General features: G+C 42.7%; 1 protein-coding gene across 12 annotated transcripts in view; it reads right to left on the bottom strand.

The window, feature by feature from the left end:
* Nucleotides 1–16,373, bottom strand: part of KALRN (kalirin RhoGEF kinase) — a 532,514-nt gene that overhangs the window by 338,276 nt on the left and 177,865 nt on the right. For all 12 annotated transcript variants that reach the window (XM_087734558.1, XM_087734567.1, XM_087734559.1 and 9 more), the window contains one exon: nucleotides 15,030–15,144. In XM_087734558.1, coding sequence (XP_087590684.1) covers nucleotides 15,030–15,144 — 115 coding nt within the window. The remainder of the gene's footprint in view (nucleotides 1–15,029; nucleotides 15,145–16,373) is intronic.

The raw sequence follows: 16,373 nt of genomic DNA, 5'->3' as shown, positions 1-16,373 counted from the left end.
TCATAGCATTTCAATGCTAAAATCACCCACAAAACTAACGGTTCTAAAAAGAACTGACTATTCCTGCATTTTCTGTAATTACTGATTCCAAACTTGAATAACTGTTGCAACCCTCTTTGATATAAGCTCTCCTAAAATCATCAACAATGTGTGTTTACATCCATCAAACAAGCTCACACAGGTTGTTGATATCTGAAAATAAAGAGGTAAGATTGAGTCTGAGTTTATGACAGTGGTTGCTGTCTGAATTATCACATCGTGGGGATGCTGCATGGATGCAGTAATATCCTGATACTCGGTTTTTAAAGGACAGCAATGTTCAATGGCCATGCTTCTTTAATCCTGTGGTCTGTCTGATAAAAATATCTTCCATCTGGTTCCTGTTTGTATGATTGTGCCTCACAATATAGGGAGCTTGATTAAGCAATTAAGATGGTGCGTGAAGCACATGTTTACACTTGCTGGATATGGATGGACTTACATATGCACTTGACTGCTTTTCTGGAGGAGGATTACAGTACTTAAACAAGAATTAGGAAAAGGACATGGGAAGCAGAAGCCTGCAGGCCAGGCAGGCCTTTTACTGCTTCAGTTGACCTCTGGCATGAATTTCCAAGTTTATTTTAGTAAATTAATGTGTTAGCCTAAAAAAGTATTGATATCCTCCTTTCATTTGTGACTAAGAGCAGATATGGTGAACGCATGTTTGCACCTCGATGATTTCCTTCTTTGCCCCTGGCAATTTACACAATGAATAAATATCTTTGTGGTGTCATAAGATGTAAGAGAGTTGTGGAAAAGTCCTAGGCTTGGTGAATGGCTGCCTAGACAGATCCTCTCTAGTCTGTTATTTTGAGATACATTTCTTGTTTGATTCTGTTTGCAGAGCAGTTATATATCTCCAGTATGTTCAGATTCTGTTGAAGTCAGTTGTGGCCTGGAAGAACCAACAGATGAATCCTGTGATCTTCACGGGAGGCACCTATCAAAGGCAGGAAGAACTAATGGTTTGATAAATGAATCGAGACCCCCTGATAAAATTACCTGATATATTCATTTGTTCCCAACTACTTTAAAATCCACCAAAAAAAATCCTGTTACATCATCTGGTGATGAGTTCTTTGCTCTTCTCTCTGCCCCATCTAACTAAAATAGTTGATCATTAGCCTTGTTAGAACTTGACGAATATTTGAACCTATGTGATGCAAAACATACAGTGCCCCGTACATTACTGTTAGCATTGGAAGAACAAACCTACATTACAAGAATGCTGTCATAACCTGTTGTATCATCTTTCATCCTGAAGGATCTTAAAGGGCTTTGCCGTGAGTAATCAGGTGTTAAATAAAACCGTGTCTAACAGTATCCTTTAGAGTATTTCACTCAACAACAAAAGCAGAGGGAACTGCCGTTTTGTATTGGACTCAGACAAAGAACAAAATACACCCCAGAAGATCTTTGACAATTTCCTTTGAAAAGGAACTTAATTTTTGGCCAAGAAAATGAGAAATACGAGAAGAAAAGCAAGGACTTAAAAAGCTATGTGCCAAAAAATGTTCACAGGTGCAGGAATTAGACTTTTAACAGAATCCCTAATTACACATCTGACTTTTGGCATCTTTTCAAGGCAGCATGAACACAGTTAAAGTTCTTTTGTGCATTTGTGTCCTCCCACAAAAAAAGGAAAAAATGTGTTTTCATTTGTAAAAACAATTATAAGTCCATTACCTCTAAGTGGGCAAAGTGAGCAAAATATTGGCAAGATGGACTTCAGCTTCTGGAAATACTGACTTGTCACCAATTTTAAAAGCCCAGAAATGGAGATCAAGACAACTTTGCACTGGTACTGTATCCGATACATTTATTTGATTTATATTGCTCCACTTTCTGTACCTTATTAAACACGTCTGCTTTAATTTTCCAGGTGCCACTGGGAATGTACAAAATACATAACATATATTTTAACATGAGGACAATTATCATCTTATTCACTAAGGCAAATATTTCTAAACCTAGTGTCAAAGTTAGAGCAGGTGGATCCTCAACTGGCCTCCTTCTCAAAGGTACTGAGTTGATTTTGCCTAACAAAAATGTATGCCTTTTTCATATAATTAGTAATGCCTAACAAGTCATCAGAAAAGCGCTGCCAATGCTAATATACCACAGATGCAATTCAACAGTCCATAAAGCTACAGAGATGAAGAGTCCTACAGAATTCATTCCTAAATGAAAATCCCAGGAAACCTTTTTAGCTGATCCTATTTTCCTGTCGCCTACCATATACCATCTGACACCGCAAAATGATTGGGGTGGCTGTTCTGGAAGTTAAGGAGAAACTGAGATTTCCAGTAAGCCTGGTAAGTGTGGAATGATGTAACAGTTGAGTTCTGCCTTGTGAATGGAGAAGAAAGAAACCCTGAAAAACCCACACATATCGCCTGTGTATTTGATTCCTAGTCTAACAGTTCATTAACAAAGCAGAGCTTCCAGACGTTCTTCTTATGGGTAAGATTGTCTGCTACTTTCCTATGTACCTGCTTTTTAATTAGATTTTGGAATGGAATCGCAGCTCCTTCCCACAAATCTCCAGTGGGAAGCAAAATCTAAACTAATCTGTGATTCCAGAGATGTTTGCTTCTCTGGATGCAGTTTCTGAACTAAATTACAATGTTTTAGAAACAGAAGAATGAAGAAAGAAAGGGACATAACCACAAAATTGGATGTGATTAGTCAGTGTTGTAAGAGTTCAGTTCTGTCCTGAGAAAGGAGGGAAAAGGGTCTTAAAGAAAAAGAACATGTTGCCTATTTGATTAATTCTTAGACAACAGTTTATTAACAAGGCAGCATTTCCAGCTGCATACTTCCTATGCGTAAGATCACCCATTAGTTTATCAGGTCCCTGCTTTTTATTTAGATTGCGTTTTGGAATTACAGTTCTTCTGTACGTTCTTCTTCTACTCCCTAGACTTGCTGCATGGCAAAATGGTACATTTGTAATGAGACGCTTTTATCAAGCACATTTTCTAAGGTTGGGAGGTGACAGAGTACGTGGCCAATTTCTTACGCAGTGCTCCCAAGACAGTATTGGGAAATGCAACTTTAAAGACCCCATTTCCCAGAAATGAGGGGTCTAATCAGCGTGTACTATTAAAGGGACCTGTATTTCCACTACGTGCAGCATAACTATAATAAAATCACTTAGGATTTTCTATCTTCGAGGTGTAAAAATATCAGCTAATTTGGTTTCACAAACCTTTGTGAGGTGTCTCCTGTATGGACTGGTAAATTCAGGTTATACAGTTAAACCAAGGGAGAAGAGACGTCAATGTTGAGTCCAGAGCTAAAATTCAGGAAGCTCTGACTGTGTGTCTTCCCTGATGTTCCAGGATGGCACCTACCTTAATGCAAACGTGACCTAAATGGGTGGCCTAAATTAAACCTGAGGCTCCCATCTGATTACCATCTACAAAGATCACAAAAGACACAAGTAGACATAGTCCTTAGTTGGTGGTCTAAGCAGAGCTGCTAAGGCTACTGACAAGGACACATACTTTTAGTCTCCAATTAGGACTGACTCACAACAGAAAAACAACGGAAGGAAAAATTTGCGTTGCTGCCTTAGTAGAGGACTTTGGCCTCCAGGGCGGTCAGCTGCTGGATCACAGAAGATTGAGATAGAAGAGACCTATTAAATCATCCTAGCCAGGGATGTTGTTGGTACTTTGCCAAGAAAGAACAGTAATTAGTACCATAAGCCTACCTTTCTTGCAGCTAATCTTTCACTAGCATTAAATTAACATGCAAATAAAGAGGACTGGTAGGAAACTATTTTAGAGGTATAGTTTATACTAACATAATTTAAGGAATATTTGGAAGTACGGAATACAAAAGTCTCCATCCACTATTACTGGTGGTATGCCTTTTTCACGTGACATACAAAGTGTAAGCGCACAGCAGATGGAACGTGTGCAGGAAGCCCACTTGGCATTCTCTAACGGAAAAAAATTCTATGGGATGTTATGTTTGCCCGTGGAGCTGCTTAATACCATGCAACAGCACATTGCATTCATTCTTGACCTGAAACAGAGTATTTTGCCGATCGTCCCTCAGGACCACCAAAGCCATTTACCATGCTTCGCAGAATGTTAGTCTGCAGAGAAAATTTTAAATCACTCCCTGGAGTTCCAAAGTATCACAGCCCCATGTATGGGTATAATGTGTGTTTTTAAATGCCATAAAGTTCCTGCTAAGGATCCCACCCATCTCGATACTAATGCTGCGTTGGTATCCTTCTTACTTGTATTCCTTAAATGGATACATTTAATAACTGCTTGGATGCTGGACCCTGGTTTAGGACTGGGGGAGGGAAAAGGGTTGAATGTTACCAATCAAAGGATTTTAATGAGTAATCCTTACAAAGTAAATTTCAAAAAGTAATATCTATTTGATCCTCAATGACAACATCAATAGCAGAAGCACCTGGCTTGCCAGACGCTCAAATAAATAAATGAACAGTCAAACTTAACTCATCCTTCTAGTAAAAGACTAAGTGCTAACATCACTGCATAGATATTAGAGGTTGTCAATTCTTCTTGTATTCGCATGGGAAACAGGGTGATAGAAGAGAGCTACATCACATGAACATCACATACACACTTGAGTAGTGCACAGGTAAGGCATATGAAAGCAGCCTGAATTTGGCTGGAGGTGAACAGTTGCTGCTGTTACAATTTTCAGAGAGAGATGCAATTATTCTACAAAGCTCTACTACAATTTCTGTTCAATGACTTTAACCAAAAGGACCATTCAGCAAAGATGTCCCATGTAAATATTGCATTGAGCCTGCAGCAGGTTCCTACTTTCTCGTTTGCACTGTAGCGGGGGTACGTGGAAGAGGCGCAGGATATCTCCCTGAATGCAGCTGCAGGACAAGGGAAAGCTGGTTTGGTGCTTTGGCTTTTTGGTGAGGAGCCACAAAGCAACTTTCTAAATATTACATTGCTGGAAAATTCTCCAGAGACTAAGGTTTCTCTTTAAACTTAGACATAAAATAAAGCCCTGTGTACACAGGCAGGGAAACCGATATTAATAGCAGAAGCCTTGTTAATAGTAGAAAAGTACACTGTGGCACATGTTGCAGACCAGACAATATCTGCTGAGCCAAAAGTATGTTTGAGTTAAACTTTTCTGCCTTTTCTTGGGGGGGAGGGAGAGATTCTAGAATTATTTTTCTTATTTATTATTTTATTTTGCATTAGGGTATTTCTCTCTCTCTCTCTCTTTTTTCTCTTAATCTAAGTAGCCCAACAGCCTCACGCCACATAGTTACGATTATGTTTTGCTGCACACAGCATTACAGGATCCACAGGGAACTCTGCAGCAGCGCCAGGATCCACAAGGAAAACATTAAATACCACAGGCTGACTTGGTTAGAAGCACCTTGTGGAAAATGAGAAGAAACCATTGATGAGATTTACAACTGCCTACCAAACTTGGATACCAATTCCCTTTGCAAACAGCAGGGAATTGAGCATCCCAACCTCTGAGACAAATTTTGCCAGTCCTAACCCATACTTTCCATGCTATAAGAGCATCAGCCTGCTCAATACCATATGTTACCATGAATTGGTCATTGTTCTATTTTAGTTGATCCAATTTTCTAATACCATAAATTAGCATGCACTTTTATGAGCACAGGAAGTGCCGAACCCTTGGTAGTGGTTTGCACATTGATTCTCTAATGTTTAATAACAAATTTGCCTCTTATATGCTCTGGAGATATCCCCTCTACCTCCAGTCTCTAAGAAGGGGTGAGTTCAGACCACCTTACCCTCTCTGTGGACGCTAATTAGGTCTCTCTCCTTGACACAGCTGTCTATTCTCATTAAATTTGTGGGAATTTAATATTCTTGAGAGTCTTCTCTGACAGATTTGGTTTAAAAAGTGACTGACAGACAGCATGATTGCGTAAGCTTTTTATCATTTGGACACAAGGCTAAAAGTATATTCATGAAAACACATCTTCAGTCCTACCCAAGCTGTGCACTGGGGAATCCAGACTTTGGAGCAGCATCTACACCACCTCCATCCATCCAATGAGGATAAGGACCAGGCAGTCTAGACTGAGACGACTCCATTTCTGTGTCTCCCGTTATTTGCTCCATATTGGCACACAGGAAAGGTCTCATCCATTCTCCATGGGAGTTTAGAAGAGCTTTCCATTGACATTAAGATACCTTTGACAATATTCCCATTACAAAGCAGACTGCAAAGCACAGCAGTCGTTTTCCTGCTTCTAATGACATCCATGAAGAGGGTGGCACAAGACGCTTCCAAATCATAACAATTTCTAAGAGTAAAAAGGATGTAGCACGTACTGGAGTTACTGATGAGGAACACAAGCACCCATGCTGGAATGAGACAAAAACTATTTTCCAGTCTCTGCAAAAAATGTAGGAAAGAGATCACCGAAAAGAAAAGTTAGGATTGGCTGAACCGCTGCATATTCTGCTGATGGCTGTTGACAGATTCAGGAGGGAACCACACGCGGCCGGTGCCGGCTCTGCTGCCAGCGCGCCGCTCCCACAAAAGGTCTCTGTTTGCTAATTTTAGCTCCTCTGAATTACTGCTCACATCAGTGCAAACCTGCCTTCTCCACGGAAGTCTCCAGGTCGCTACTGCCTGGACGTCTCGGAGTACTGCGGAGCCGCAAGCCTGATGGTTAAAAAGCCCACGAGGAGCATGCAACAGCTTCAAATCAGCACTAGCACAGGAAAGGCCAGAGAGGGCAGCACAGTGAAATGTGCTGCAGAGACAAACCACTTGTCAGAGAGCCACTGAGGAAGAGGATGGAGAAAATAATGCTCTGCATAAAATTTATAGCAGGCTGCGCTGCCTGCCGGCTCCCTCACCAGTGAACGGGTGCAGGACATATCCTAGTGTACAAGTTTCTGCCTTTTCTCCATCACCTCAGCTCCTTCTTCCAGGCAGCAAATGCCGGTACAATCAACATGCAAAAGCCATTTAGCAAGGAGGAACAATGCTGATCTAATCCCCAGATCGAGGGCTTGGATGGAGCTCAAAAAGCAGAGTGCAGCAGCGCAGCTCTACGTGAGACAGCTCAGAGGATGGGATCAGGCCCCAGACCCCGCCGGCGCCTCCGGGTGTCACTCGGTCACGGTGGCTCCTGCATCCCAGCAGCGGCGGTGTGCATGGTGAGGGGGTTTGTTTTGGTGTTTGCTCCGGATTTGGAGAAATCCGAGCAGAATCCTTCCCAGCCCAAACCCCTTGTTGGAAATGTAGTCAGGCACTACCTACGACATCGCTAACAGAAATACAGCGACACGGGGAGCGGCTGCACAGGGCAGGCACCCATCCTGTGTGGAAGAGCCAGAGATCAGCAGCCAGGGAGCTGAGCAGCATCCAAGACTCCCCCGAGAAGACAGCTGGGGTTTTCTCAGTGCCTTGGCAAAGCTCAGACCCCTGTGCCATCAACCCCTCAGGACACCTTGAGGAGGCTCAGCTGATGCTGCTGTGTGGGGTCACCATCCTCACAGGAGGTTGCTGTTTCCAGGTCAGCCCCCCTTGGCCATGTCTTTGGTGGGAAGCACTGCCACAGGCACCTCTACCTCTGCTCAGGGGGTTTTAGGAGCCCTCCGCTCCCTCCTCTCTCAGTGAGAAAGAGAGAAGCCAGGTGCGGTGATGCTGTGGAGCTATTGCTTGGCAGCAGCAGCCTGTTGGCTGTTTTCTGTGCAGTGAACCTGGGAAGATGGGGGCTGCGGAGAAGGACTCCACTTGCTGCCATCCTTCTGGCTGCTCTGAACTTTCAGCCTGAATGCGCTGCCTGTGGTGAGGAGAAACAGCCCACAGCTGGGAGCAAAAAAGGCCAGACCAGTAAAACCAAAAGGCATTGGACCTGAACTGGGTAGAGACACTTGCTTTGCTGCCTGGGAAGAGCACAAAGTAGACCAGTGACCTTTTATTTCATCAGATGTGTCCCCTCATTGAGCCCTATCTGCTGACTCCACTGAAGAAGGCATGACTGAGCCCTCACTGGGCTGGAAAAGCAGCAGAGTGCCGGGAAAAGGAACTTTTCTTCCAGACCTGTGCATTTTCTTTGTACGTTAAACTTGGCCTGTAGGGCTACCTCTGCAATCCTAAATCTTCAAATGAGAAACCCACTGGAGAATCTTTATTTTGGAGACGTTAGATGAACCAGAAAGAACCCAATATGACTTTGAAATCTCAGCATGAGTCTGCATGGTTGGCAGTAAGAGAAAACTGGACCCCTTCCCCTACTCCGTAAAAAAAGAACAATTGCCTTGGAAATAATTCAGACACAATAAATGAGGGATTCCGTCATATTAACTGTTTTCAATTGCAGATTTATAGTCTAAAATTAAGCAGATGTTGAGTGTCGAATAGAATACATAAAAACACAATGGCAAGTTGAAATCCTAGTTTCTCTCCATGTGGCAATCAGTAATTTCAATTATTTACTGGAATACAATTAATACATAATAAAATGGAGCAAGCTACTACTTAAGAATATAGAAATATTGAAGAAGTTAGTGTGAAAACACAGTAACAGATTTTCAGGTCTTCCAAAAAGGTGCAAATATTTTTGAATACAAGACAGATAACTTACAAAGCTATTTGCATACTATTTTCTATGTCCTTTAAGGAATTTATTTCAAATAAGGAATTCAGCCTTGAAATAACATCAACCTTTATTTTATTTATTTATTTAAGTCACCGAACTCTTGTTCTGAAACAAGGCAATCAAATCTCCATGAGTTTGTCTCAACATTAACATTATGTTACTCTCATTTGCCTCTATTTCACAATAGAGAGATGAGAGATACTTCTGCTAGACCAAATAGAAGATATTGATGATCGCTGGTAGAAGTGATATGCAGAGCCCAGCTTACCCTGCCTTTTATTAGTCTTTAGAAGGAAAAGGCTACGTGAGCTGTGCAATTCACAGTACATTAACTACAAAGCTCTGTATCATGCTATTTGTTTTGTTCATCACAAAACCAGTCTGAAAACACTTGCACTGTTATCCAGCTGGAAGGCAGGGCAGGGCTCAGCAGGTAACCAAGCTGGAACCATGGAGGGCAGAGGAATAGAGGACATTTGCTTTAGGTCCCGAGCTGTGCAAGATCAGCCCGTGCACTATCCAGGAAAACAGCAACAGGCGATGAGAGCAGGAAGTAATTTGGAAACTGATACGGAAAGCCCCCATTTACCTTAGGTTTGGACTGATTTTCAAACAAATTCCAGGGATTAAAAATAAACAAACATAGGAAATGAAAATCTTGTACCTATTTAAAAAAACCCAGAGATTTATACGAAACAGTGTCATGAGAGCTGGAGGGGCTATTGTTTTCATCCCTCTTCTGCAAGACAGGAACGATAATGCCTGGGTCATTCCTGATATGCCTTCTAACAGGGTCTCCAAGATAGAGATGCTACAGAAACCTGCTTCATTTCTTCAATCTATGATTTTAATCCATTTCTTTTTGTCCCGTTTGCCATGTACACTGAGACCAAATTGTTTCCTTTAGCTCAGTATTGCATGCTGGATTGTAATCACATAACTTTTATTTTCCCTCTCTTTAACCTAAGCATCCCCAACACCTTCAATCTTGACTCATAACTCCTGCTCCCCAGGCTCTGACGGCTCTTGTTGCTCCCTCTGCACTTCTAGAAGTCCACATTTTCTAGCAGCTTCTGGTAAACAGGGGAGCTTACTGGGCTGGCAGCTGTAGACACTTACTGCAGAATTTCAACATCAATTACAGCCACTGTCCCATTATCTAGGAATAAAATGTCTCGGCAGGTCGTTACCGCAGCTGGAAGAAAATGAGAGATCCTCTTTTGAAGAGCTGATCTCCAACAAGAGGTGAACGTGTAACTTGGTCCTGAGCTGGTCAGTAAAGGGACATAGGAAGCAGAACAGTGATGTGGGCAGAAGCCTTTTAACAGGACAAGGTGAGACCACCAACTGTTTCCACAGAAGTCCCCCAGTCCCTAGCAGATGGTGACAATAACATCACGTACCAATACCACGTACAATGGAGGCTGGATTTGAACTGGCCATCGAGTGGCAAAAGGGCTCTTAAATTCACTAGCATTCATGCCAGTTATACACTCCTAATGAGCTTCTTTCTCCAAAATACACTTAAAATTTTTTTTTAAATCAAATTATATCTGAAGAAAATACTAAACCTCCATTCGCCTCATTAGCTTTGCTTCATTTTTTTACTGTGGTATTTTGATAGAAGTGTATGGTGGAATAATTATCTTATAGATGGCACCAGATATTTAGTTGCTAAAATTAGTATGAAGCCCCTGGTGTTATTTTTAAAATACATGGTTATTTTTTTAGATCTACAATAGCCTCCAAAAAAAAATGATCCTCAAAAGCTTCTTTTGTGCTAGGATCATGTAACAGAAAGTAGAGCTCTCGGGTTTAATTCCTATCAATCAACAAAATGAGTTTCACACTACTCCCGGCCAAAGGAGCTAATATACACAGTACCACAGGTCATCAGAGAAGAGCTTAAAATAAATCCCAGAGTGGGTGAGTATTGCTACATTTTGCCATCCCCTGTATTGTTCTTCTAATTTTATAAAGCCCCAATCACTGCACTAATTATTGGAGGCACTTAAGTTGTTCTACTGATCCTAGCACCTTTCATCAAACCCATGCAGCTCTGAGGAGCTGTTCAAACACACAGAGCTGTCCCTTGGAAACATTTTGCTGCTGTTACGAGCCCTGGATGTCCCCCAGAACAGGGAAATATTTGAGCAGGTTTTTAAACAGAAGACAAATAAAAAGTAGATGTCTTTAAAAATACAGGCCCCTGAGGCATCTCAGGTTTCCCCCGCTGCAGCGAGCACAGACGACTGCTTATCTTGGCTCCAAAACAGATTGATGTGTTCAGCCGGAAGATTCACTATAGCTGACAGAGAACGTTTCCTTCATCGTATTGCTTCACCATGCGAGGAGATAACTCAAGCTAATAATATTCTGTCTCCTTTTTATCCTCCTATAGCCTACGCATAACTTAATTCTTAATTCCAAAGGGCTCACAGAGGAGATTGGCCTGGTGCTAGTTTCGTTTGCACAAATATAAATCAAAACTCTGTCTACTGGAATAGACGGCACTGCATTGCTGTTAAAAAATAAAATCCTCAGCAAGGCCAGAAAGTTCCCCCTCAACTCCCCCGATCATAAACACCATGTTATCCTAGATTCAGTCACGCCCTCCAAATTTCTAAACATCGCATCCCATTTAAATTTGCATGTAAATAGAAGCTATCCTGATTCACAAGAAATACAGCTTCGCCTATCCAGAAAGCATTACTGCAAATGCAAAACAAGCAGAAAATGGCAGAGTGGTAGAAACCTGGCATCCGTGGCAATTATCTTTACTTCTAATGAATAGCGTCTTCACTTCTTAGTAACTCATTATAGTGGAACTGCTTGGAGAAAAGGACCTTGTGATATGCCTGCAAGAACCAGTGTACAGCACCGAACCAGGACCACATCTGTCCAGTCTCAGATACCCACTCGCAACCTCCTCCTAGTACCCAAGACTGCAGGATCAGACTTTTCAATCTTCCAGGATCCCTAAGTCACCTAGGTACCATGGACTGAAAGGTTACCACCTGGGGATATGAACAAACCGCGTTCCTATATCTGAAGTCTTAGCCCCCAGCAGCAATCCTCAGCCACGCGGGAAACCCCAGTGACTGCAGGCACCTGCCTGACCGTGACTCGCAGCTGCATGAAAGCACTCACTGTTCTGCTCTAACTCAAACACATTGCTCCTTTCAGAAAACCCACATTATTATTCTGGTTTTGAAGAAGGAATTGTGGAAAGCTGAATCAGAAACTTGGAAAACTGCTAGCAAGACCCTGGTTTCACTTACCCTAATCTATCATCATATTTCATCACCCATCTCATACCTGCTTAAAGCTCCCAGCAATGTGCCACCTCTGCCCCCTCCATTAAGATATAGAACACGGGTTAAGTGACAGATAGTATCAATGCGGATAGCAATCTGTCTCACTCAGAAACCACTGCACCGGGAATAAAGAACGAATTATTATACTGGTGTCAATATGATAAATTACAGTCTCTTTTTTCCTAAAAAAGAATTTCTAGTTTTTCAACTAGCACAGAAAACTCTCCCCCTTTCAGCACTCTGAACATCAGAGCCGTTTCTCCTGACATCCTGTTCAGAGTCTCTGCTAATAAAACTGTTTATTTTGGTGGATGGCTGATGCAGTTATTCACTACAGCACTCATCTTGGAATAAATATGAACTGGCATCCAGTGATATGAATTCAAACTACTCCTTCCTTTACTTGTTTCCAAAAAGTAAATAAGTTTGAAAGCTCTGCTGGTTGCCCTTGTTAAAGTGAACAAAACATTTAGGGAAAATGAGTTTTCAGTGTTTTCTCACACCGCACAGGTTACACAATCCTGCGTGCCAAACCCACAAAGTCTGTGGTCACGTTTCCCTCCTACAGCAGCGAGTTCACCGCTGCGGCACCAGACAAAACAGGACTAGGAGGAACCTAAAGAAGCACCTCCTGATTCATCATCCCCGCTCCCTAACATTTATACCCATGCCAGATGTTTGCTGATAGAGTTATGGAGGAATCCAAGAAGAAATTAGATGAGTTATTCTAGTGCTAATGGGAATCCATTAGAAATCTTTTCCTCATATCCAGTCAAAGCTTCCCTTGCTTTGGTGTAACACTTTTGTTTCTTGTCCTAGCTCTACGAACCCTTTCCTTTTGCAGCATCGCATGCTTTCAAAGACGCTTCTCACTCTCTTCTGTCCTCTAGGCTGAGCAACCTCTACCCTTTTAATCCTTCCTTGCCAGGCCACTTTTTCTAGACCTCTGATCACTCTTGCTGCTTTCTGCTCCACACCTCTCGATGTGTAATATCCCAAACAGGAGACAGGACTCTGGTTAATGTCTCCACAGCACCAATCTGCAAGGACCCTTGGGAAACTGGTGAAACTGCTTCATGAGTAGCTAGGCCCTCACTGCCAGGCACATGTTCATGATGGGAGGTTGCACCACAGAGGAAGGAATGTTGTCTGGCATAACTAGAGAGACGTCCTTCAGAGGCTTCAAACATCAGGGCAGAACAAGGGGAACAGTGGGGACCAGGAGAGGGAATGCTTTTTTAGTGTTTCTAGAGATAAAAGCAGCTGGGTCTTGCATTAGCTCCTTCAGCACGCACCTCTGTCCCCCAGCTTCTGCATCATCAGAGAAAAATCATTGCTGGACTGATTCAGAGTGAGGCAACCAAAAGCAGCATCAAAGACTGAGCTAATCGATTTAGTTGTGTGAGAGTGGGGAACAGAAGGGATGTATCTTGCTATTGCTGCCGCCTCCATGAGGGAAGAGCAATTAATAGAAAAGGTTGACATGTTAGAAGGCAACTTTTGCTGTGCAATTGCTTGCAACCCCAAACAATATAATTTCTTCGTACTTGTAACCATGCAAAAAATGGTAAGATGTAAGGGAGCGGTTCCATTACTGCAGCAGCTGGAGGGGGACTGCCAAGCCCTGGGACACACTGTCAGAGAGTGACCTACTGCTCTCCCAGCCCCGCAGCAAGTCTGTAATCTCTTTCACAATATGATTGAAAATAGAGCTGGCTAGATGAAAAAAGGAGATGGAGTGGGGAGAAAAATAAACCAATTCAGCTTATTAGTAAAACCTTGATGAGCAGAAGTCCAACACAGCAAAAAATGCGTCGCCAGAGGACTTGTGAAGTCCAGGAGATGAGCTCTGGAAGATCTGGCACACGTGGCTGCATTTGCCCTTCTCTCTCTGCAGCCGAGTGATGAGTCTCCAAACGGCCCTCAACTCTCTTCCATACCAAGCACAGGGCCTTTGTTCTCTGCACATCGCATGTCTAAGGAACTGAGTGTGTTTCCAAGACTCTTACCTCTTAACTTCCAGATGCAGCCAACCCCTCTGCCCTTCAGGTGTTAACTTCACACTCTTTGCAAAAATAGGAGCACTGTTTAACAGGTCATACCCTGGGTTTAAAAAATGAGCTCCTGGGTGGCACAGGGTGTGTTATTGCAACCCTGAACACCTCTTCTTAGCTCCTCACTTGCCCTGGGATAACCTCCACCTCAATAACCGGTGCAGTGGTTACTGGGTAAGGATATTTGGCAAGCTTGAAAATAGGGAAAGGAAGTTGGATGAGGGCGTACATAGCCTTGTACTCTCGGAGGCATTAAACATTGGCTGAGAAATACCTACCTGGGCACTGAGCCCTATAAACTGTCTCCCAAAGCTTGCAAAGATAAATATGCACTGGCAACAGACCTTTCCTCCAGCTTCCCTGGGAAAATGATGGGGACCTGCATGTTGGAGGAGGGACACGGGAACTAATGTGGGGAAAGGTGCTGGTTTACATACAGAACCATTTGAAATGCTTTTCTTTGAAAGCTTCCCCCTTAGTCCACCCGTGTTCCTTCCTGAGCCTGGAGAAAGCTCTGGGAAGTGCTGGAGCAGGAAGATCTGCCTCCTTGCATAGGGAAACCTCTCGTCCCTAGCAACCACAGTCCCCTACCACAGCTCTCCTGAACCTCCCACAAGGTATTAAAAAGCAACAGCAGACAGCAGGCTCTCTCTAGCTTGCTATATTTAACTGCAGACCTCTAAGCATTCTCCTCCCTTTCCACTCCTCTAGAAGAGCTGCACAGAAACATGGGAAACGAGAGCTGCTCCTCATTGCTGTTGTGAGCCTGAAGCCTGGGTTTGCTGACACTGCCTCCGCTCTGCGGCTCCTGCATCGCCGCGTGTGCGATAAAAACCATCAGAGCATACACAGGAGGAGGAAGGGAACACTTTTGTTTCTCTGTCCTAAGAACTGAAGGTACTAAATGTTAATACTTGGAAATCAGCAACTGCCAAGAACAAGTTCCTCACCCACCCATCCACCCTCAGCTTTGAAGTGTTTTCTTTTTAGCTTTACCTTGGCACGCTGGCCAAATAAGTCACAAGTTTCCGAAGGTCTTCCTGCCTTATTCTGTCGTGATTGCTACGGGCTGGGAAGGTCAAGACAGGACCACCTCGTTTATCACGGCCACCTGTGGAAAATAAAGGATTGTTAGAAAATCAGGCAGGAAGCACACGTCAAAAAAACTATGTGCACTGAATTGATAAACACAAATTACGGCACATTCAAGAGCCTGTGCACTCTGTAGCTTTCAGGCTTGCCTAATTGAGGAAGACATGCTTGCATTTGCTGGAGCTCCAAAGGGGGGAAATAAAAAACATAATAATAAAAAAAACACAGAAGGAAAATTGCTACTAGCATTTCTTCTGACTTTCACCTAATCCCATCAAATCTAATATAATTGCCAATCCAAGCAGGCAAAGCTAATGAAATCCTACCGTGGGGTTAGTTTTAAACTGGTCAGCACCAAGAAAGTGAAAGTATTTTTCACTGTTACTCAGTCTGTTGCATCGTTCATTGCCAGATAGTTTACAACGTCCCGCCAGTTAGAAGTGATATATCCTAGTAATGTTTATGCAGTAAGACATTCTAATCTATCTCGCAATTCATTAGAAATTGAAATTTTGATTAGAAGTTCATGCCTCCTATGCTTTCTATTTAGAGAGTGTTGTTGGCAATTGGAATGATTTTTTGGTTTGTTTTTTCCCTGTAGCTTTCCTGTCTTAAAATGCACTCCTTTTAAACTGCGAATGTCTGGCACTTTGTCTTTTACAGCAATTGTCAACAGGCTTAGCCATAAAGGAATGACTCTACCCTGAATTATACAATCACAAATATAGAGGTGACTACAGTCTATTCTACTGCACCTTATTTTATTCTCTGCTGTGAATAAAGTTTAATAAGCTTGAAACTGAAATCTAGTGCCTCACTCAATGTTAGTTCTTCCTTCACATGTTATCACAGGACTTTTTCAGGAATTGTGTGTTGTTAGAGACGTGTTTGCATTATTATCCAGGAAACAAGTCACAGCAAAAGTACAGTTCAAAAAACTAGCACAGAACTGCAACGACCTTGCAAATAAGCTGTAAAAATGCAGATGAGTTTGCATTTTTCAATGGAAAGTATAATCCCTTTAACAGAAATATCACTTCGGAGAAAGGAAAATCACATGCTGCTCTGAAGTAATTTACCTGGCCAACAAGAATAAAAAGCTACGCAACATCTCCAGCACCGACCCATGCTGTGTTCTCTCATGCAGAACACAGGACACCTACACTCCGTGGGGCCATGACTTCTGCAGGGGTCCTAAACACCCTAGTTCAGTAGGAAGAGTCCTAAGAGGCTCTTCTGTGAGAGTAG

This window comes from Nipponia nippon, unplaced genomic scaffold (genome assembly GCF_047370975.1).
Source record: "Nipponia nippon isolate SJK-2023a ecotype South Korea unplaced genomic scaffold, ASM4737097v1 scaffold_5, whole genome shotgun sequence".
NCBI lineage: Eukaryota > Metazoa > Chordata > Aves > Pelecaniformes > Threskiornithidae > Nipponia > Nipponia nippon.
Note: the sequence above shows the minus strand (reverse complement) of the source record. Positions and strands in the feature narration are given on the sequence as shown.